Genomic DNA, 24,337 nt, shown 5'->3' on the forward strand with positions numbered 1-24,337 from the left:
TGAATTTCAGGATCAGCTTGTCCATTTTTGCAAAAAAGGCAGTTGGAATTTTGATAAGGATTGCACTCAACCTGTAGATCTACTGGGGGAGTATTGCCATCCTAACAATATTCAGTCTTCCAATCCATAAACACAAGATGCCTTTCCATTTCTTTAGGTCTTCTCTAATTCCTTTCAATAACATTTTGTAGTTTTCAGTGTACAAGTTTTGCACTTCCTTAGTTAAGTTTATTCCTAAGTATTTTATTCTTTTTGATGCTATTTGCAATATTTTGATTTATAAGAAATATATATTTGATCATTCAGATCACCAAAGTATATTTCTCATATACAGGCATATTTCGTTTTACTGCTCTTCGCTTTATTGCGCTTCAGAGATATTGCGTTTTTTACAAGATCCTCCACCAGCAAAAAGATTACGACTCGCTGTAGGCTCAGATGATGGTTAGCATTTTTTAGCAATAAAGTATTTTTTAATTAAGGTATGTACACTGTTTTTTAGACATAATGCTATTGCACACTTAATAGACTACAGTCTAGTATAAACATAACTTTTATACGCAGTGGGAAACTAAAAAACTCATGACTCGCTTTATTGCGATATTTACTTTATTGCGATATTCGCTTTATTGTAGTGGTCTGGAAGTGAACCTGCAATAACTCCGAGGTATGCCTGTATATTTGGTCTTTGTCCATAGTTCCTGGCTCACAACTCCCAAAACTCTTGGAACTTACCAAGTGTTAAGAGTGATAAAGGTCTTTTGTTATGTTAATGAGGTGACTTTTGGAAAGCACCTAAGGATGGGGCTGGTTGCCAGTGGAAGCAACCACGTAATTAGAGGGTTGGAACTTTCAGTCCCACCTGCTCACCTCCAGGGAGGGGAAAGGGGCTGGAGATGGAGTTCAATCACCAATGGCCAGTGGTTTAATCAATCATGTCTATGTAATGAAGCCTCCATAAAAACCCAAAAGGACGGGATTCAGAAAGCTTCTGGGTTAGTGAACATGTGGAGACTGGAGAGAGTGACATGCCTGGAGAGGGCATGGAAGTTCCATGCCTTTTCTCCATATCTTGCCCTATGCATCTCTTCCATCTGGCTGTTCCTGAGTTATATCCTTTTCAATAAACTGGTGATCTATAAGTAATATGTTTCTCTGAGTTCTGTGAGCCACTCTAGCAAATTAATTGAACCTGAGGAGGGGGTTGTGGAAACCTCTAATTTATAGCCAGTCAATCAGAAGTACAGGTAACAACCTGGACTTGCAACTGGTGTCTGAAGTCCAAGGAGGAAGTCATGGGAACCTCCAATCTGTAGCCAGTAGGTCAGAAGCACAAGTAATATCCTGGGCTTGTGACTGGTGTCTGAAGGGGTAGGGGGTAGTCTTATAGGACTGAACTCTCAATCTGTGAAATCTGATGCTATCTTCAGGTAGTGTCAGAATTGAGTTGAATTGCAGGACACCCAGCTGGTATCTCAAGAATTGCTTGTTGGTGTGGGGAACTCCCTCCCTACACATTGGAACTGGGCTTTAGAACATCCCAAAAGACTATTATAAATGAATTTTCTTAATTTCATTTTCGATTATTCATTGATAGAGGCTGGAAGAATTTTGAGAAGCATGATAGAGAAGGCATAAATTGCCTTGAACAGACTTATTGGAGATCTGGATTTGGAGGACGCTGTAGGGGAGGGCTCAGAAGGAAATGAGGAACATGTTGTTAGGAAGTGGAAGAAGGGAGATGCTTGTTATTTAGTGGCAGAAAGCTTAGTGAAGTGGTCTCCTGTGGTCATGTGGAAAGCACAACTTTTAAGTGCTGATCTTGGTTATATACCTAAGGAGATTTCCAAAGTGTTGAAGGCGAGGCCTCATTTTTTCTTGTTGCTTATAAAAAAACATGAGATGACAGTGATAAATTGAAGGAAAAACTATTAAACATAAAGTAACAAGGACTTGATGATTTTGAAAATTCATAGTCTCTCTAGATGGCAAAAGATTTTAAATGAAAGAAGGCTGTCAGACCCCCAAAATTTCACTGGCAGGAAGCAGCCTGATAAAACTACTTAGCTACAAACATGTGCTACCTTTCCTGACAAAGGAAGGATGATTCAGAGGGCAAAACCAAGAGCCCAGAGGGTGGAGCAGAGAGTTGAGAGGATTATTTCCAGGCCTTGAAACTTAATGAAGGAACTTCCAATATTTTCCCAGCTGGGTTTCAGAATTGCTATGGACCCTTTCTTACCTTCCATTCCCCCCACCTTTTAAACTGGAAGGTCTATAACTGTTATCCTTTCCCTGGCCCACTATTGTATGTTGGGTATGTTGGGGTCAGATAACTTGTCTCTAGGAGCGGAATGGCTAGATTATATAGTTAGATATTTATATACCTATGTATATAACCTTTAGTTTCACAGGTCTATAGATGGAAAGGATTTATGCCCCAGTAACTTTACTTAATGTATTACATCCAGGAACTTCATTCATACCAGGACCTGATTTAGATGATAAGATTTTGGACTTCTGAGCTGATGCTATAATAGGATGAGTCTCTTAGAAACCTTGGAAGGGAGCTGAACATATTTTGCATGTGGGAGCACATGAAGCATCGGGGGCCAGTGGGAGGACTGTAGTGGAAAAACTGTAAGGTGGCCCCCACCATGATTCTCACCTCTTGGTGTTCACGCCTTTGTGTAATCCCCTGCCTTTGAATGTGAGCAGGATTTGTGACTTGCTTCAGACCAATAGATGATGGTAAAAGTGATGGAATGTCATTTCCATGATTACATTATGTTATATAAGCTTCTATCTTGCTAGCAGACTAGCTCTCAGTCTTTCTTGCTGGCTTTGAAGAAAGCTGCCATGACTACTACAGCTACAAGAAACTGGATGGTTCTAAAAACACACAAAAGGGGAAGTGGATCCTTTCCTAGTTGAGCCTCTACATGAGAACCCAGCCCTGGCCAACACCTTGATCATAGCCTTGTGAGATCCTAAGTAGAGGACTAGCTAAGCCATTCCTGGACTTCTGACCCACAAATATTTGAGATATTAAATGTGTGTTGTTTGAAGTTGCTAAGTTTGTGATAATTTTTTGTGCAACATAGAAAACCAATACAAACAATTCTTAAAAAGTTAAATATACATTTAGCCATATAATCCAACCATTCCACTCCTAGGAATTTACCCAAGAGAAAAGGAAATATATGTCCAAAATATTCTTGTACACTGGTGTTCATAACAGCTTTACATGTAATAGTCTAATACTGAAAATAATCCAAATGTCCACCAGCAGATAAATGGATAAACAAATTGTGGAACAATAGAATACTACTAAGCAATAAAAAGGAATAAACTAGTGACACACAATGACATGGATGAATCTCAAAATGATCATGCTGGGGCTGGCCCTGTGGCTTAGCAGTCAAGTGCGTGTGCTCTGCTACTCGCGGCCAGGGTTCGGATCCGGGCACGCACCGACGCACCGCTTGTCCAGCCATGCTGAGGCCGCGTCCCACATACAGCAACTAGAGGGATGTGCAACTATCTACTGGGGCTTTGAGGAGAAAAAGGGAAAAAAGGAGGAGGCTTGGCAATGGATGTTAGCTCAGGGCCAGTCTCCCTCAGCAAAAAGAGGAGGATTGGCATGGATGTTAGCTCAGGGCTGATCTTCCTCACAACAACAACAAAAAAAATGATCATGCTGAGTGAAAGAAACTGACAAAAGAAGAGTAAATACCATATGATTCCATTTATATGAAACTCTACAAAATAAAAACTAATCTATGGTAAACAGAAAGCAGATTAGTTGGGCCGGCCCCGTGGCTTGGCGGTTAAGTGCGCACGCTCCACTGCTGGCGGCCCGGGTTTCGGCTCCCGGGCGCGCACTGACGCACCGCTTCTCTGGCCATGCTGAGGCCGCGTCCCACATACAGCAACTAGAGGGATGTGCAGCTATGACATACAACTATCTACTGGGGCTTTGGGGGGGAAAATAAATAAATAAAATCTTTAAAAAAAAAAAAAAGCAGATTAGTTGTCACTTTGGGATGGTGGGTTGGGCAAGGGCAGGAGGGGGGGATTACAAAGGTGATGAACTTTTGGGGATGACAGAATGTTCACTATATTGACTGTTTCATGGTTTCATGAATGTATGCATAGGTCAACTTATCAAATTGTACCTGTTAAGTATGCATATTAATTATTCTTTAATAAAGCAATTTAAAAAACGTATTTGCCACCTGCACGTTTTTTCTCACAAATAATTACATTCAAAGAGAAAGCACAATCTCTGTCTATTCATCATAGAGTAGGCCTTATTACTCATCACTCGTTCTCAAATATTTTCTAAATATCTTTTAGTTTCTGTGGGAAATACAAATATGAATCTTTTGTACTAATGAAGCATATGATCTAATACACTGGTTAGGGTTGAAGTCATAAACAATTATTTTTTCATATTGTTTTCACAAAGATTCTTACCAGAAGCAAATCCCTCCCAGTGACTACGTGTCAACTGCTCCATACAGCTCAGAACCTTGCTCCACACGTCGTCAAACACATAAGCAAGGACATCTTCTTTCATGCAGTAAAATGGAGCAATGGGAGGGTACCCTAATTTCTGTTTCTCTGTAGCTGCTTCTGATTTCTTTCCATGAAACCCCTCTTCCCTGTAATAGAAGCAACAGGGAAAGACTTCATGGTTATTCTTCATGGAGTGTTCACCACTGGCCTTTGTACTTCTTAGGAATGTGATTTGTGCCCCACTCCCGACCCCTTGCCAGGCATATGTAGGAAGTATTAAGCTGCCTTGTGAACTAAGGGAGTTCTCAACAGAGAAGACTCTGCATTTCGCTTTTTACCCCCTTCCCACCCCACTACTCTGCCAAAAAATAGAACCAAAAAAAGAAGACTGAGAATCATTGTACTTTTTTTTAGCTTTAAACAGACGAGTATTGTCAATTGAACAACAAATCATGATAATTAAGTATACAGAAATAATCTTTTTGGGGCCGGCCCAGTGGCGCAAGCGGTTAAGTGTGTGTGCCCTGCTGCGGCGGCCCGGGGTTCGCTGGTTCGGATCCCGGGTGCGCACCGACACACCGCTTGGCAAGCCATGCTGTGGCAGCATCCCATATAAAGTGGAGGAAGATGGGCACGGATGTTAGCCCAGGGACAGTCTTCCTCAGCAAAAAAAGAGGAGGATTGGCAGATGTTAGCACAGGGCTGATCTCCTCACAAAAAAAAAAAAAAGAAAAGAAATAATCTTTTTGTTGTAATTGGATAACATTTAGATTAATATTAACGTGACACATTTAATGATGTGCTACATGTAACTGTGATTATGCCACATAATTATTTGAGGCAATGATTCGTTAGAGAAACAGTCCCCATAGATTATTAAAACTAGTATACTTTTACTAATCCAAGTAAATATTTGGTAATCCGCTGGAAAGGAAAAGGAGGGGAGCCCAACAGCACAGGAAGCTACTCTGAGCCTCTTCTGGAAACCGTGTATCTCTAAACCAGAAACTCCCAGTTAGCCAGGGCTATCTCTTCTCCGGAAGGGAGTGCCAACAATAGCCCCAGAATTCTGAGGGAAAAAAATCTAGCTGATAGATGTGCTTACCTGTGACTGATGTATTATAAACTAAGACAAAGCAAATTCTGGAACTGGCTAGGAGTAGAGAAAAATATCTTCCAGCCTCTACAGTGAAAGTTACCCCCAGGGCAGCAGAGGTCTCAAGAATTAAATAGAAAACAGGCAGGAAAGAAGGATGCTAAGAGGTTTATGCAGGGCAGCCAAAGACTCTCTTTGCTTCTCCTTTCCTAAGGAAGAGCTGGCCTGGCATTAAGTAGGGTAGGATGCTGATTAGTATTAATTGTATTTCAATTTATATTTCATTTTAGGGGAGGTAACACATTCATAAGACAAGAAAAATTCAAATTGTACAGAAGGAAATGTATGTATGTAATGAAAAATAAGTCCCCCACATCTCTGTCCCCCAGTCTCCATTCCCAGAAGCAAACATTATACATAGGTCCAGAGGAATAGGTACATTATACACTGTACTGTACCTTGCTCTTTCATTTAACAATGTATCTTGGCCCTTGATCCCTATCAATACATATAAATCTGCCTCTTTTAAAAAATAGCTGCAGAGTATTCTTGGATATCCCATAATATGTCTAACTAACCAGTTATTGATCAACCAACCCTTTGCTCTTATAGTCAATACTGCAATTAATATCTTTGTACATAGTTCTTTGGCTACATGGATATTATATCTGTAGGATAAATTCCCATAAATAGAATTATTGAATCAAAGGGTGTATGCATATCAGTTTGAAAGATATTGCTCACTTCCTCTAAGGAAGTGGTATAATTCTCCAGTGGTGAAAGAATATGCCTATTTTCCCATTCAAAAAATTATCAAACTTCTTTATCTTTTGTTCTCTGCGAGCCTGACAGATAAAACAGTATATCATTATAGTTTTAATTTGCATATCTAATTGTGAATGAGATTGAATTTCATTTCATATATTTAAAATCCATTTTCTTTCTTTTTTTTTTTTTTGTGAGGAAGATCAGCCCTGAGCTAACATTCATGCTAATCCTCCTCTTTTTGCTGAGGAAGACTGGCTCTGAGCTAACATCTATTGCCAATCCTTCTCCTTTTTTTTTTTTCCCCAAAGCCCCAGTAGATAGTTGTGTGTCATCGTTGCACATCCTTCTAGTTGCTGTATGTGGGACGAGGCCTCAGCATGGCCAGAGAAGCGGTGCCTCGGTGCGCGCCTGGGATCCAAACCCGGGCCGCCAGTAGCGGAGTGCGCGCACTTAACCGCTAAACCACGTGGCTGGCCCCTCCATTTTCTTTTTATGTAAACTATTCATGTTTTTTGCCTGTTTTGTCCTTAGTCTTTTCCTTATTGATGTACATATTAAGGAAATAAAATCTCTGTGTATGTATGATCTGCAAGTATTTATGCCAGTTTGTCATCTGTCTTTTGACTTTATGATTTTTTTCTGTGCAGAAATTTCATTTTATATAGTTATTTTTAAGAATTTCTTAAAAGACTTGTAAATTTCGTGCCGTGATTAGAAAGGACTTCCCTATTCCCAAATTAGTTTTTTAAAAAACAATCTTCCATGTTTTATTTTCTTCTAAACCTATATGATTTCACTTGTTACATTTAAATTTTTTATATGTGTGAAATTTATTTTATGTAAAGAATAAGTTAAGAACTTTATTTTTTTCCAGATAGTTTGTTTTTCTATGTTGCACCAAAATCATTTGCTGAAATTATTGTATATACTAATTTCCTATAGGTGCTTTGGTTTATTTCTGGGCCCTCAATCTTTTCAATTAGGAATATTCTAAATGTCCAATTACTCTGTCATTTTTCAATCAATATCTTCCCTTCTCTAAAGGGAAGACTGCCTTTCTAAAAATCTTCCCTGTATTACCTGAAAATTCATTTCGGTTTACTGTCAGCAAAAGGGAAAGAGATGCGCTAGGGACACCTATGAGCCATTTACATCAAATTTTAAGTTAAATCAGCTTTATTTTTTAATTTTTTATTATTTTGTGTGTGTGTGTGAGGAAGATTAGCCCTGAGCTAACATCCGATGCCAATCCTCCTCTTTTTGCTGAGGAAGATTGGCCTTGGACTAACATCTGTGCCCGTCTTCCTCTACTTTATATGGGACGCTGCCACAGCATGGCTTGACAAGAGGTGCGTTGGTCCGAGCCCGAGATCCAAACCTGCCAACCCCAGGCCGCTGAAGCAGAGCCCACCAGGCCACCAGGAGACCTTTAATTTGAGGAAAAGGAAGAGAAAATAGAGATAATTTGACCCAGGCCAGAGGAAGTGAAAGGGAAGGGGGCAGTCTGTGGATAACCAAAAGAACCTTATGATTCTCTTGCAACAATGAGCTAGCTCAGTGGTATTATGGATAGAAATCTGGGTTATGTTTAGCTGACCCTAGGAGTGTACATTGAGCATGTGAGTAAGCACAGCTCAGTAGGAAATATGATGGGAAGAAGAGAAGTCCCGAATCATGTGACACAATATTAACTAGACCTAACCACAGCCTCGTAGCCTAAAATGAAATTCTCACTCACTTCCAGATGTGCTGCTGTGACTATCAATTCTGGAACTTTCAAAGGCTTAGAGGAATAGTTTAAGAGGTTAATGTTTCAGAAAGGTAGCATGGCATAGTGAAGAAAGCACTGGATTTAGAATCAGATGAATAACGTTTTAGTTTTAGCTTTATCTCACACAAATTATTTAACCACTCTGATTCTCACCTATCCTGTAAAGAGGATAAATAATATCTATGTCACAGGACTACTGTCAGAATACAATAAGAATAGATATAAATAAGCATTATTAATTATAAAGTCTGTGCCAAGTGTAAGGTTTTATATAAAATGTATATACCTTTTTCAAACAGGATTTTTGTAAATGAAGTTCACACCTCTTTAACTGCTCTTTTAAAAGGTTTCAGAGTTTCCATGAGTTACTGGTGGTAATTTACAAAGGGTAAAATCAAAATATGTGGAGAAAAAAATTAACTCATTTTAAAATGTTTAATCTCAGGAAGAGGCAAATGACATGTACAGGAAGAAAATACACAAGGAAGTCTGGTATGTGGAAGCAACAGGAATTTATATCAACTAAGCACATGAACTCTGGATACCTGAGAACTAAGAGAAAATGAATAACAGAAACTGACATAAATATAATTATAAGTAATATTGGTAGTATACTTTAGGAAAAAATAGATATTAATGCAGAAAATAGGAGAGGAGTAAAAAGCTTAAAAGACATAATACTCACATATCTGTGTGGTCGAATGCTAGGTATTCCTCTATTATTCCTTCAGAGAAGATTACATAGTCTTCCTCTCCTCTTTCCATAGAACACAAGCCAGGGGATTTGGCAATGGAAGATGCTTTATGAGCATAAGAAGATGAAAAATGTAACTTCTTTCCCTTAATACCAAATCTGGGAGAGGAAAAAAAAAGCAAGTATTAATTATGTACAACATAAACAGTTCTCACAGCAACTCAGTCACACGAGTTTCTACTCAAAGTCCCTTGCCCTGGTGACACCTTCCCGGACTACTCTTAGCCTTAATACCTATTATTTCTCAGAATAGGAAGAATAAATACTAGCCCTAGACCTACTCTGCTTAGTGTATTATGCAGTATCAAATACTGCTTGCTATCTTTTTAGATGCAACAGCTTGGCTATAAAATAAGTTCTTAAAAAAAATCTAAGAATATTCATAATTATATCTTTAAGGTACCTCAGGAGGTTATATGCTTATTTCAGTAACTCCATCATTATTTAACACTCCTTAAGGGCAAGGATCTTCTCTTATTTATGTCTAGATTTCTCTTCCTACCCAGGTATTCAATGAATATGTGATGACCCATTCATTTCAGCAGGTTTACTTTGGAGAAAGTCAGTCAAATCTGAGCAATACAATTCTTAAAAATGGCTCTCAGTTTAACCAAATATTAAATATAACCAATGTATGCTTTGTGTTATTCTTTATTTTTTTTTGTACCTTAAATATTTCTTTTTAGTGCGGAAAAAAGAATAAACTTATGGCACTTTCCAGCAAGGCTAGTGGGAAAATCTTACTGGAAGACATTTTGGAAATATGTATTAGAAGCCTTAAAATAAACATACCCGTTAATTCAATGGTTTCATTTGTAGGAATTTCCTTCAAGGATATGACCTACAAGATTTAGCCATAAAAATTATCATCACAGAATTGCTTATAATTGCCCAAAATTAAAACTAGCCTGTTTCAAAATACAGGATCAGGGATTGGTTGTTTAAATAATGGTATATTCATGCAATAGAATACTATGAGGTCATTAAATTAATGTCGTGGGAGAAAATGGAAGATGCCTACAATAAAATAGTAAGTATAAAAAGATTACAAACTATGTACAGTAATTTCATAAAATTATACACATATGTGGCAGAGAATGCTAGATGCCCCCCAGTATCCATTCTCCCCTTCCTTCCTAGTAAATCATGCCAATTTCATTCAGGAAAGCAATATACTCACCTCAAAGACTACATTTCCCACTTCCTTGTAGCCAGATGTAGCCAATGAGATATGAGCAGAATTGTTATGTGGGACTCTGGTAAGACTGTTTAAAGAGCCATGGCTATAAGGGGTGCACTTTTGCCCTTCTGCCTCTCCTCCTTTCTGCTACCTGGAAAGTGAATGTCATGTTTGGAACTCTATCAGCTATCTTGGACCATGAAGAAAACTTCAGGAAAAACATCCTGGGCTAACATGGTGTAGCAGAAAGAAAGGGTCTAGGACCCCGAAAACACCATGCCACCACTATACTATCTTGAGATATCCTTCCTCCAGACTTCTTTTAAAAGAGAAAAAACTTCTATGTTATGTAAAAATAAAGTATATGGTTCATAGGAAGTGGTTGGAAAAGTATGATGAGGCCAAATTGTGAAGTGTTTTGTGTATTAACTTGGGTTAATTGATAGCAATGGAAAGTAATAAAAGTTTTTAAGAAGGGAGATGGCAAGATCCTTGCTTTAGAAGATCACTCTGGTAGTGATGAAGAGGATAATGTGTTAGGAGGCTAGAGCAAAAGATGAAGCAAGAACTGCTAAGCTGATGAGAGCCTGGACCACGGCAGAAGGCATGGGGATAGAGAGACGGTAAGAGATGACAGAAACAGTTTGGAGAACCATCACATCTAAACCAGCTAGAATCACTGTTTATAAAAGTCTCTAAATTTGAGACTTAAGGTTTTTTAAGTCTCTCTTCTGAAATTCTAAAACAGTGATTCCCAAATTCCAGTCAACAGGATTTACCCCAATCCATGACAAAATTTTTTTTTATCTACATCAAAATGAGCAAAACAAGGACAGTGCTCAGTGAGACTGCCAAATACCTTTTTTGAAAAGGAATGTCCTTATTTTGAGATTATGTATTACATGCTTTCTGTGTTAATATGTCTTTTCTTTTATAAAATAGTGGAGTTAGTTTTTTTTTATCATAACATGACAAAATTTAAAGCTGTCAAACTCATGTCAAACACTTCATTCCCAACATTCTATATGTTATTGTGCTATTATACTATGCCATTTGTATTATTAACCAATCATTTTTTTAGTCGGTGGTAACTAATGGAATTATCTGCTTTGAGAAAAAAAAATAGGCCTTCCTAACAAAGTGTAGGCCTTTCTGTTAGTTAAAAAAATTTCAGTTAGATGAGAAGGAAAAATGCTCCCATTTTCCCTAAAGCTGCTGCAAAAAACAAGTAGTATTCTACACATCATAAAACTGTCTTTGCAAATGTTATTTTTAACAAAGGAATCTTTTAAATCATCAGACTTCAGAGATTACCATGACTGGAAAATAAACTTTATCCTCTAAAATGTTTGTAATTCTTTTACTTAGTAAAAGAATAGCAGTAGTCTTACCTAATAATGTATTGTGCTGGTAGTAATATTTAAGTTGAGATCTGTTTTCTTGTGAGAGGAAAAAAAGCGTTGGCACTTTATTCTTCTCCCACATGCATGGAGGATAAAATGACTTTGCTAGGTTTCTTATTAACAAAAGAATTTAATTTGGAGCCAGCCCATCCAGGTGCAGACCTTAGAAGGTGGAATTCTGCAGCCTTCACAGAGGTGATCACTGCAAGGCCCTCATGGGTGCTGGGAGGAACAAGTGGCCAAGAGCTCTCCTTCCTGACTAGGATCTGAAAAGTACAATTAACCACTCTCAACTCCATTTCAGAGCAACCTTATCTTCCAGTGGACATCTAGAAATGAGCTCTAGAAATTAAATGAAGGTGTGATCTCATGATGCCAAAAGGAAGAAAACATAACTTAGTACACTGGAAAGGAAATATAATTGTGGATGGCCCTACCAGTAGAAGAACTGAAAGAGAGAATCTCCACAGCTTTGGAGGGCTTCTGAAAGATCTTTATGTCTAAAAAAAATCTGATTTGTGATTAGCTTGACTGGCTCTTGCATTTAGGACAGTTATTTTTAAAAAATCAAAGAAAATGAAAGCAAAAGCTATAATTTGTAATGAGTGACATGAGGGTGGTGGGCTTAGGACAAACAGCAGCCATACCATATCACTTTAATGATTTTTTTAAATTGTGGTAAAAAATATAACATTAAATTTACCATCTTAACCATTTTAAACTGTACAGTTCAGTAGTGTTAAGTATATTTAAATTATTGTGCAAGAGATCTCTAGAACTCTTTCTTCTTGCAAAACTGAAACTCTAATACCCATTAAACACTAATTGCCCCTCCCTTGGCAACCACTTTTCCACTTTCTGTTTCTATGATTTTACTACTTTAGATACTTAATAGGAGTGGAATCATATTTTATTTGTCCTTTTGTGACTGGCTTATCGCATTTAGGACGTCTTTGAGGTTCATCCATTTTGTAGCATGTGACAGGATTTTCTTCTTTTTTAAGGCTTTATAAGATTCCATTGTATGTATATACTACATTTTCTTTACCCATTCCTCTGTTGATGGACATTTGGGTTGCTTCCACCTCTTGGCTACTGTGAATAACGCTGCAATGAACTTGGGTATGCAAATATCTCTTTGAGATCCTGGTTTCAATTTTTTTTTTTTTTTTTTGATGAGGAAGATCGCCCTGAGCTAAGATTTGTTGCCAGTCTGCCTCTTTTGTTTTTGCTTGAGGAAGATTAGCCCTGAGCTAACATCTGTGCCAATCTTCCTCTATTTTGTATGTGGGTCGCTGCCACAGCATGGCTGACAAGTAGTGTAGGTCTGCGCCCGGGATCTGAACCTGGGAACCTGGGCCACCAAAGCGGAGCATGCTGAACTTTAAGCACTATGCCATGGGGCCAGCCCCAATTTTTTGGATATGTACCCAGGAGTGGGATTGCTGGATCATATGGTAATTCTATTTTTAATTTTTTAAGGACATTCCATACTGTTTTTTTACAATGGCTGCACCATTTTACATTCCTACCAACAGTGCACAAGTGTTCCAATTTCTCTGCATCTTTGCCAACACGTTATTTTTTGTTCTTTTGATAGCAGCCATCCTGATGGGTGTGAGGTGATATCTCATTGTGGTTTTGATTTGCATTTCTCTTACGATTAGTGACATTGAGCATCTTTTCATATGCTTGTTGGCCATTTATATATCTTTTTTGGAGAACTGTCTATTCCAGTTCTTTGTCCATTTTTTAATTAGGTTATTTGGTTTTTTTGTTGTTGAGTTGTAGAAGTTCCTTGTACGTTCTGGATATCAACCCCTTATCAGATATGTGATTTGCAAATATTCTCCCCCATTCCACAGGCTGCCTTTTCACTCTGCTGATTGCTTCTTTTGATGCACAGAAATTTTTCAGTTTAGTGTAGTCCCACTTGTCTATTTCTGCTTTTGTTGCCTATGCTTTTGGTGTCATAGCCAATAAATCATTACCAAATCCAATGTCATGAAGCTTTTCCTCCGTTTTATTCTAGGAATTTTATAGTTTTAGGTCTTATGTTAAGGTCTTTCACCCATTTTGAGTTCATTTCTGTATATGGTGTAAGATAAGGGTACAACTTCATTCTTTTGCATGAGGATATCTAGTTTTCCCAACACTATTTGTTGAAGAGACTGTCCTTTCCCCATTGTGTAGTCTTGGCACCCTCGTTGAAAATCATTTAGCCATATAAACAAAGGTTATTTCTGGGCTCTCTATTCTTTTAATGATTTTTTATAATTCGGCATATAGTCATACACTTTAGCAACTTATTACATATTATAGTTAGTTAATTTTTGTTGATGTATGATTTGAACTAAGGGTAGATAAGCCCCTTAAGCTAACTTGAAGCAGTAGAATGCATAGTTTTTTCAAGTGGAAATATCTTCAAATTCATCTTTTCAAGGTCCTTTTTTGGCCTATGTTTTCTCCTTATGCTGCCACCGTCTTCTATTATTTTAAGTTCCTAGAATTCCATTTTGACCTAGACAGTAATATTTGTTTTGATTGATAACATTGTTTTGCTTTGTTATGATATCAATTTATACATTAATTCAATTTATATCATAATATCAATTTATACATTAATTCATTTTCATGTAGTTTGTTATCATATAAATATGATCTGTTTTAATTTAGTAAAAAAAAAAAAGTAGAATGCTAACTATGTTCTGGGCACTGTGCTAGGGGTTAGAGATACAAAGAGGAAGATATTGTATTTTGGTGTTGTTTATTGTACCACTTTCCTCTGGCTTAAGAACTCAAGAATGGAAACTGGGCCAAATATCTTGTTTAATACATTTGAGATCCGAAAGAAAGCCAGTGTGGGAGGATTAGTGAATGAGAGAGAGAATGACAGAAGATAAAGATAGCAATGTAGCCTGGGGCCAGCTCACGATATAATTTTAGATTTTTATCTTAAATTCAGTGGAAGCTATGGAAGATTTTTAAGTGGGAGACAGAAAGGATCAACCCTGAATTTTAAAAGGAAAATCTGATGTAATGTGGAGAGGAAGCAAGAATGGATATAATTTGAAATGTTATTTTTGTAGGAAGTCTCAGTAGTTGATAAACCTCATATTTTATGGCAACCTAATTTGTTAAATTGAAAAAGATCAAAATGAATTCATGAGACATTTTTCCACACCTCTTAGTATAAAAAGTGGCAAAATAGCAGCAGCACCACCAACTTACATATGCTCGCTACCCAAATTTTGTTCTCAAATACTATTAGCCCCTCAGAGGAATTAGGTCTTCTTAAATTTCAGCTGATTTCCATGTCTTAAAGGAAGAAAAAATTAAGGATGGGTCTGGAACGTCCTATTGTAACCAGAAAACAAGGATACAGTCAAGACAAAAACAAAGGAACTAGCTTGACATGGTCAGGTTGTAACAATTTGAGCATCAATAATAATTATGGTTAATTAAAATATATAAATATTTTGAAATGCTATGAGTTGATAATGGTACTCAAGAGGGAAAATATCAAGTATGGACAAAGTAGTAGTTAGATGAAAGTAAATGTCGTGGATTATGTTTAATTTGCTTTTGCTTTTCATAAGTAGTGGTATGCTAATATAGGTGGATAATTTATTTCATCTAAATATACGCCTGCGTATAACATAGAGATAGGTATTTGTTTTACCTGTATAGTAAAGAGAAGTAATATTGAAAACTGTAATTCAAATAGTACAGAAAAGCATAATCAAAAATAAGACGGGCCAATCAGCAGTGGTGGTAGCAAGTAGAAAGGAAAGAAAGGAGGCCTGCACTATCTTGCAGAATGATGATTTAGCCAGATGTCCTAAACAATGACAAGATAACTGCTCAGACTTGATTCCTTATTTCCTGGGAGATGAAATCTCTAAATGGAACTACTACTTATAGTTATAAAATAATAAGGCATGTATAAAGTTTATACTAACAGATCAGGTAAATATATCTTAATGACAGGACATAAGTTATGTAATTTGATCAGTGAGAATTAAAGAATACATCATTTATGTGGGAGACATTAGTTTGTAAAAAAAAAATCTGAATTTATATAAAAGGAGTAAACTTAAAAAGGTTTATTGAGGGCCGGCCCCATGGCTTAGCAGTTAAGCGCGCGCACTCCACTACCGGTGGCCTGTGTTCGGATCCCAGGCGCGCACTGACGCACCGTTTCTCTGGCCATGCTGAGGCCACGTCCCACGTACAGCAACTAGAAGGATGTGCAACGATGACATACAACTATCTACTGGGGCTTTGGGGAAAAAAAGGAGGAGGACTGGCAATAGATGTTAGCTCAGAGCCGGTCTTCCTCAGCAAAAAGAGGAGGATTAGCGTGGATGTTAGCTCAGGGCTGATCTTCCTCACAAAAAAAAAAAAAAGGTTTATTGATGTAATACATGAGGTTTAAATTTAAAAAGCTCAGCCTGGTGACCAGAAGCTTGAGTTTAAATTACTTTGAGAAAAGCGAACAAATCACATTCTCTGACCAAAAATCAGCTGATAATCCAGATCCCATAACCCTAACTGGCCTAAGACAGTAATGTTTTAGTTTGTGGTCTGATGAAATTATTACAAGCCCAAAAAGGCATCAAAAGTAAGTATTACTAGAGGCCAGCCCCATGGCGTAGTGGTTAAGTTTGGCATGCTCCAATTTGGTGGCCTGGATTAGTGGGTTTGGATCCTGGGCGTGGACCTATACCACTCATCAGCCATGCTGTGGCAGCGACCCATATACAAAATAGAGGAAGACTGGCAGAGATGTTAGGGCTAATCTTCCTCAGCAAGAAAAAAAAAAAGTAAGTATTACTACAACTCTTAGAAGGTATCAAATAAGTAAAACTACAGTCTTAGAAAAAAGTATAGGAATGATAAAAAAATGAATTAAAAATATCATATTTTACAATATATTTAAGAGTAAGCATAGGTTTTGAAATAATCCTATTTGGGTTTATTTTGCTGCTGTTTAAAGAGTTTGAGGTGTTCAAAAGAATTAGCCATTTTAACTAATATACTAATTACCCATTTTAAGCTAATAAACTAACAGCAATTTAATTTCTATAAAAAGATTAAGTTGCAATTAATATTACATGTTTAAGAAAAATCACTTTTTCCAAATTTTTTTTCAAAAAATTTTTAGTCTGTTTCTTAGACCCCTAAATTTCTTTAAACCAGTCTATCCACATATTTATTCTGAGAGGGAAGTGCTTGCATTTATAGATATATATACATTTATAAACAGATATGAATAACAAATATATCCTTAAACCCTAGGGAATGTCTTACCTTTTGAACAAAAAATTATATAACAAAATTCTAATATGCACAGACTATGGTTAATCTTAGAAAATTTTCTGTGCTTTATTAAATACCAATAAGTATGAAGAAGTATTTTAATCCCTTAGTATAACCGGGTAGAATATAATACTTGCACATTAGGATACATAAATACTTACATAGTAGAATCTCTTCCTTGAGACAGTGTTGCCTCATGTGAAGCTGAAACAGCAGAAGGGGATCTAGGATACAGTCCATAACCTTCACTTGGAGTGATTATTTGCCTACCCAGAATCCTTCAAAATGAAGACCATAAAGAGACAATTAAGCACCTTCACCTGGCATACATCCAAAATGCAGGTATTTTTGAAGCAAATTTGATGGCTCTACATAGAAGTCCAGTACACAGGAAGTCTGTTACTGATTAAGAATGATTCTTGAGTGAAAAATATGAATCCAAAGCCTTATTACAGCTCTATGTCTTTTTCATAGAATGGAGATGGAAAAGATAAACAAAGCTATAGCCCTCCCTCAGCCCTACACCCCCGAGGAAACTGAGCAAACATTTGTAATTTGCCCTCCATCCTCTATAATAATCTTCATTAAATCTGCCAATGGGTGAAAGCCAGGCCAAATTAGTGAAAACTATGAATTATATTCTTAAGAACATGAAGCTTTATAAATTTTAAGTATATAAAGTGCACTAATGCGGTTTCTAAGGGAAGCCTCCTAACAGCTTATATCTGCTTTCAAATATACATAAGAATTTACTTGTAGACAACAGTGTAAACAAATACATTCTCTGAACTTCTTCAATAGAAGGGCTTCTTGGACAGCTGCAACAGACAGATCTTAGCTACTGATATAGAAATTGTTTTACTCAATTAGGACGACATATTGGTAGTTATAAAAACTCCGAGAAACTTCCACCAACTTGAGTTTTCTCTCAACTGAGGCTTTACAGCACATGGCCTTATTTACAGTCATCAAAACCATGCCCATCAAGATGTCAGAACACAAGGCTTTTTGGAAATCTGCTTTTCAAATTTTAGTATTAGCTATGAAAACAAGTTAACTCTAGGGCTTCAATACCTGAGGTGAGGAAAACTACTTGTCCACTGTTGGCACTCTTCTTGTAGACCCTTAGTATGTACACTCAACTCCTGCTCATATAAGAGCTCATCAATGGCTGTGAACATTGCCTGGACTTTCTCAGTGGCATTTTGATCAAGTTCCTAGAAGAAAATATCACCCCAAAATATTCAGATGAGCTTCAATATCTGTTAAAAATCATAAAGGTTAAAGGGCCAGCCCTGGTGGCCTAGTGGTTAAGTTTGGCGAGCTGCGCTTTGGTGGCCTGGGTTCGGTTCCCGGGCGTGGACCACTTGTCAGTCGCCATGCTGTGGCGGCAGCCCACATACAGAACTGAGGAAGACTGGCAACAGATGTTAGCTTAGGGTGAATCTTCCTCAAGCAAAAAGAGGAAGACTGGCGAAAGATGTTAGCTCAGGGCAAATCTTCCTCAGGAAAAAAAAAAAAATCATAAAGATTGAAAGCAATCAGGGCCGGCCCCGTGGCTTGGTGGTTAAGTGAGCGCGCTCCACTGCTGGCGACCCGGGTTCGGATCCCGGGCTCGCACCGACGCGCTGCTTCTCTGGCCATGCTGAGGCCGCGTCCCACATACAGCAACTAGAAGGATGTGCAGCTATGACACACAACTATCTACTGGGGCTTTGGGGGGAAAAAATAAATAAAATAAAATCTTTAAAAAAAAAAAAAAAAAAAAAAGAAAGCAATCAGATTTTGTCTTGTTTTCAATATTTAGTCCATTTGAAATACTGTTGAATTTCTGTGAAAGAAAAGTTAAGTTACTGAGTTTTCAGATCCTAGAATATTCAGATGTCCTCCCTATTCCTATTTAAAGAAAATTTATAGAAATACCTACTTTTTAAAAGTAACATTTTCTTCATCATAAAAATACTGTGTTTACTGTAATCATTTTGAAAAATCTGTAGTATAAAGAAAAAATAAAAATTACCATTAATTCTACCACTCAAAGATAATGATTGCTAATTTTAGTATACTTGCTTGGTTCCAGTATTTTTTAGAGCTTAAGGTAGACAGTCAATCCTATATATATTACTTTGTAGTCTGCATTTTTCACTTGACAATTTAGGTTTTATCCTTGCCCTCTGTAATTCTATCCTTTAGCAGCAGCCAAAGGGATGGCTATAAAATGTGAATCTGATCACATTATCATGTTATCTGATTCTTTGCTTACTCTCTACTTCATCTGAATTTATGCCCCCTTTTTACATTCCAGTGGAAGAAAAGTTATACCTTCTTTTAAAAGTATAAGATGAGGGGCCGGCACGGTAGTGTAGTGGTTAATTTCTCATGCTCCGCTTCGGTGGCCTGGGGTTCACAGGGTCGGATCCCAGGCGCAGACCTGCGCACTGCTAGTCAAGCCATGCTGTAGCGGCGTCCCATATAAAGTAAAGGAAGATGGGCACAGATGTTAGCCGAGGGCCAATCTTCCTCAACAAAAAAGAGGAGGATTGGCAACAGATGTTAGCTCAGGGCTAATCTTCCTCAAAACAAAAAAAAAAAGTATAAGATGAGAAATATGTATTTTCACTCTAAGAATGAAAGTCAGCTTCTACCCAATAAAAAAGGGCTTGCTAGGTAGATATGACGGTTCACTTTAAAGACTCAACACAAATATATTTTTTAAAATTTCTTACTGTTTTCAAGCTCCTGGGGGTGAGGTGGGACTTTCCTGGTCTCAGTGAAATTTATTATTCTTTCCTATCAAATATTTATCTACTTAAATTCTACTCATGTCAGCTTTCTTTTGCTGGTATTTGCCTGTTATAACTTTACTCATCCTTTTTGTGTGTGTGAGGAAGATCAGCCCTTAGCTAATATCTGATGCCAATCCTTTTTTTTTTTGCTGAGGAAGATCGGCCCTGAGCTAACATCCATGCCCATCTTCCTCTACTTTATATGGGACTCTGCCACAGCATGGCTTGTCAAGTGGTGTGTCAGCATACGCCTGGGATCAGAACCTGCACACCCCGGGCCGCCGCAGCGGAGCGCATGCACTTAACCGCTTGTGCCACTGGGCCGGCCCCTACTCATCCTTTTATTTTCAACATTTGGGTGTCATTCCATTTTTGATGTGTTTCTTTAAATATCATGTAGCTGGATTTTTAAAATCCAATTTCAGAGTCACTGTCTTTTTATTTACAGGTAAATTTTATACACTTATAATTATCGTAATGTGCAATATTTGGACTTATTTCTACCATTTATTTTGTGTTTTCTATTGAACCTTCTTTTCCTTGTGTTTTTTATTCTCTTTTCCTTCTGTTACACTGAGTTTTACTTATTCCTCCATCAATTTGGAAGTTATGTTTATATTCTATTAGTAGTTATACTTAAAAGTTATGTTTATATTCTATTAGTAGTTATACTTAAAATAGACATCTATACTCTCTTCTTTTTCTAACAAAGTCTAAAGTTTTTCAGGATTTCTGTCCTCTACTGAAAGAAAGCAAGAACTTGGATCATTTCACAATATATATATTAAATCATTATGTTGTACACCTGAAACTAATACAATGTTATATGTCAATTATATCTCAATTTAAAAAAATAAAAAAGAAAAGGAGAACAAAGATATAAGACACATTGTGAGGAGAGAATTCACGGAACTTGATGAGTGATTCATGAGAGAGACGGTTATGAAGATGAATCTGAGCTTTCTACTCTGGGTGACAGAAAGGATGATGCTAGTAATAATAGTGAACATTCATCAAATAAAATATTCTTAACTGAGAAGATCTCAAAGGTCTTTATACTAAGTGACCAATCTCTATCATATCTTTCTTTTGTTTAACTTCTTATTTTGACCTTATTTTAAACTTAGTATCCTATATTTTTAAAGCAAGAGAGGTAAACATTTAGCACTTCTCAGGAAACACTCTTACCAGTGTTTTTCAAGCTTTTGGACCATGTGGATCATGAAATCAATTAAAAATGTTATTAAATAATACCAAAATGCAGAACAGAATGTAAAATATCATAGTGATCACTCATATAAAGGTTATTACTTTGTGGAACTTTGTCTTCTGTTTTAGGTACATACACTGGGTTGCAATATCAACATCAACATGTCTTAGTTTGAGTTGCAGCTTAAAAAGTTTGAAAGCCACTGATCTAGACAGCGCCCAATAAGCCACCTGTCTAGTCTAAACCCTCCCTCCTCCAGTTTACAGGATTCAAGTATTGACAGGAACAGAAAGGGATGGAGGGCCTTGAGGCATCTTTCATCAATTTGACAATGAACAACAATTATGTAAAACAAAATTTTTAAAAAAGGACTTTAATATGCTTTAACTTCCCTCTAAGCATCTTCCATATTATTTTGAATTTTAGTTATTAGTGTTGTTTTTAACACATAAAATGTTATTTTATTTATTTTAGTTATTACTTACATTTACCTATATGCTTTGCCAATTACTTTGCTCTCTGTTGCTTCTTGTATCCCATTCCTTTCTTCTGGCTTTTTCTTTTTGTTGCAGTCTGTCCTTTAATAGTTCTTTCAGCGAGTATGTACGGATGGGAAACTCTTGTTCTACAGATATTTAAAATGTCTTTATTTTTTCTTCACTATTGAATGATACTATATCATATATATATCTTATTTTCTTATTTATCATATACATGATAGATATATCATTCATATATATGTATATTATACATATATATATCTTATTTTTTCCTTAGCAGTTTGAAGCTATAATATCATTATCATCTGGTATTTATTGTTAATTGTGAGCAATCTGTTATAAGTCTGATTTTTACTCCATTATATGTAGTCTGGTCTTTTCTAATAGCTTTAATATTTTTCTTTTTATCTTTGATTTTCAGCAGTTTCTCTGGAATATTTCTGGGAGTGTTTTTTTTTAATTTTGTCCCTCACTTGATATACTTTTTCAACATGAAAACTGTTGACTTTCTTCAAGTTTTAAAAAAAAAAATCAGTGATTATTTATTTAAATATTGCCTCTTTTCCATTCTTTCTTGTTTTTTAAATGTTTTTTTTTTCCTTCTTTTTTTTGCTGGGAAAGATTCACCCTGAGCTAAAATCTGTTGCCAATCTTCCTCTTTTTTCTTTTTTCCCCTCCCCAAAGCCCCAGTATATAGTTGTATATTCTAGTTGTAAATCCTTCTAGTTGTTCTATGTGAGCCACTGCCACAGCATGGCTACTGACAGACGAGTGGTGTGGTTCTGTGCCCTGGAACCGAACCCGGGCTGCTGAAGTGGAGTGTGCCAAACTTTAACTACTAGGCCATCAGGGCTGGCTCTCCAATCTTTCTTTCTAAAACTTCTGTTAGATATATATTGCAGCATCTTAATCCATCTTCTATGTCTCCTAACTGCTCTTCAAATTCTCAATGTCTTTAGTTCTCTAGTTCTAGGTGATTTTATTAGTTCTATCATTCAATTCACTACTGTTCTGTTTCACTGGCTCCAGTTTACCTTATCTTAATGAGATACTTCAAATGCTATTACTCATTTCCAAAATTTTAAAAGGGGTCTTCACATCTGTCTGTTCTTAAATTCTCTGCCTGCTTTGTTTTAAAATCTCCAATAATTTTTTTTTTTTTTTTTTTTTTTTTTTTGCTGAGGAAGATTTGCCTGAGCTAACATCTGTTGCCAATCTCCCTCTTTTTGTATGTGAGCCGCCGTCACAGCATGGCCACTGACAGACGAGTGGTGTAGGTCCACGCCAGTGAACCAAACCCGGGCTGCTGAAGTGGAGCACGCCGAACTTAACCACTAGGCCACAGGGGCTGGCCCTAAACCCTCCAATAATTTTAATGGATACTATCTTATCCCTTAACTTTCTGAGTATTTTAAAAGTTTAATAAGCATTATTGAGGAATAATTTACATATAATGACGTTTTAATGTCATTAACGACAGCACAATGAGATTTGACAAATGTATTCACCAAGTAACCACCATTCCCTTCCAGATATAGAACACTTCTATCACCCGAGAATGTTGCCTCACATCCCTTTGCAGTTGAAGTCTCCCATTCCCCATGCCAGGAAACCATTATCTGATTTCTATCACTACAAATTAGTTTTGTCTGCTCTAGAACTTCAAATAAATAGGATCATGCAGGACGTACTTTTGTGTGTGTTTAGCTTTCTTCACTCAGCAGAATGTTTCTAGGGCTCACCCATGCTGTTGCATATGTCAGTATTCATTACATTCTATGGCTGAAAATATTTCATTGTAAGAATATGCCACAATTTATTTATCCGTTCTCCTGTTAAGGGGCATTTGCATTACTTAAAATATTTGTTATTATGAATAAATCTGATATGAACATTCATGTACATGTCTTTTTCTGGACATGTATTTTTATTTCTCTTGGATAAATACCTAGCAGTAGAATTTCTGGGTCTTATAATGAGTGTATGTTTAATGTTAAAAGAACTACTAAACTATTTTGCAGAGTAGATATACAATTTAGCACTCCCACCAGAAATGTGTGAGCATTAAATTTGCTCCACATTCTGGCCAATACTAGGCATTGTCAGTCTTTTCAGTTTTAGCAATTTTAGTGAAAGTAAAGTGGTATATCATGACAGTTTTAAATTTGCATTTCCCTGATGATTAATCATATTGAGCATCTTTCTATATGCTACTTGGCCAGTCATATATCTTCCATCACAGAATGTCCAAGTCTTTTGCCCATTTTTTCAACTGGTTTATTTGTCTTCTTAATACGGAGTTTTAAGTTTTAGATACAAGTCCTTTGTCAGGTATATTGACAGGTATATCTTGTTTTATTGCACTTTGCAGACACTGCGTTTTTTAAAAATGGAAGGTTTGTGGCAACGCTGCTTTGAGCAAGTCTAATGGTGCCATTTTTCTTTTTTTTTTTATTGTGAAATTTTTGTTGTACATTCTTGTTTATCAGTCACCATATAAGTGCATCTCTCCACCCCTTGTGCCCACTACCCAACCCCCTAGCCCCTGGTAACCACCAAACAGTTCTATCTGTCTTTGTGTTGGTTTATCTTCCACCTATGAGTGAAATCATGCACTGTTTGTCTTTCTCTTTCTGGCTTACTTCACTCAACAAAATACCCCCCAGGTCCATCCATGTTGTTGCAAATGGGACGATTTTGTCTTTTTTTTATGGCTGAGTAGTATTCCATGGTATATATATACCACATCTTCTTTATCCAATCATCAGTCGAGGGACACTTGGGTTGCTTCCATGTCTTGGCTATAGTGAATAATGCTGCGATGAACACAGGGGTGCATAAGCCTCTTTGGATTGTTATTTCAGGTTCGTTGGGTAGATACCCAGTAGCGGGATAGCTGGATCATAAGGTATTTCTATTTTTAATTTTCTGAGGAATCTCCATACTGTTTTCCATAGAGGCTGCACCAGTTTGCATTCCCACCAGCAGTGGATTAGGGTTCCCCTTTCTCCATAGCCTCTCCAGCA

At 36.9% G+C, this 24,337-nt stretch overlaps 1 protein-coding gene across 4 annotated transcripts in view; it reads right to left on the reverse strand.

Moving 5' to 3' along the window:
• Nucleotides 1-24,337, reverse strand: part of FAM149B1 (family with sequence similarity 149 member B1) — a 79,469-nt gene that overhangs the window by 30,553 nt on the left and 24,579 nt on the right. For 3 of the 4 annotated variants that reach the window (XM_004426983.3, XM_014784872.2, XM_087432035.1), the window contains exons 4-7: nucleotides 17,890-18,032; nucleotides 16,977-17,093; nucleotides 8,842-9,009; nucleotides 4,480-4,667 (exon numbers count right to left, since the gene is read on the reverse strand). In XM_004426983.3, coding sequence (XP_004427040.1) covers nucleotides 4,480-4,667; nucleotides 8,842-9,009; nucleotides 16,977-17,093; nucleotides 17,890-18,032 — 616 coding nt within the window. The remainder of the gene's footprint in view (nucleotides 1-4,479; nucleotides 4,668-8,841; nucleotides 9,010-16,976; nucleotides 17,094-17,889; nucleotides 18,033-24,337) is intronic. The other variant, XM_087432037.1, reaches the window with a different exon arrangement.

Source organism: Ceratotherium simum, chromosome 6 (assembly GCF_057802395.1).
Source record: "Ceratotherium simum simum isolate JZ-2026a chromosome 6, ASM5780239v1, whole genome shotgun sequence".
Taxonomy (NCBI): Eukaryota; Metazoa; Chordata; class Mammalia; order Perissodactyla; family Rhinocerotidae; genus Ceratotherium; species Ceratotherium simum.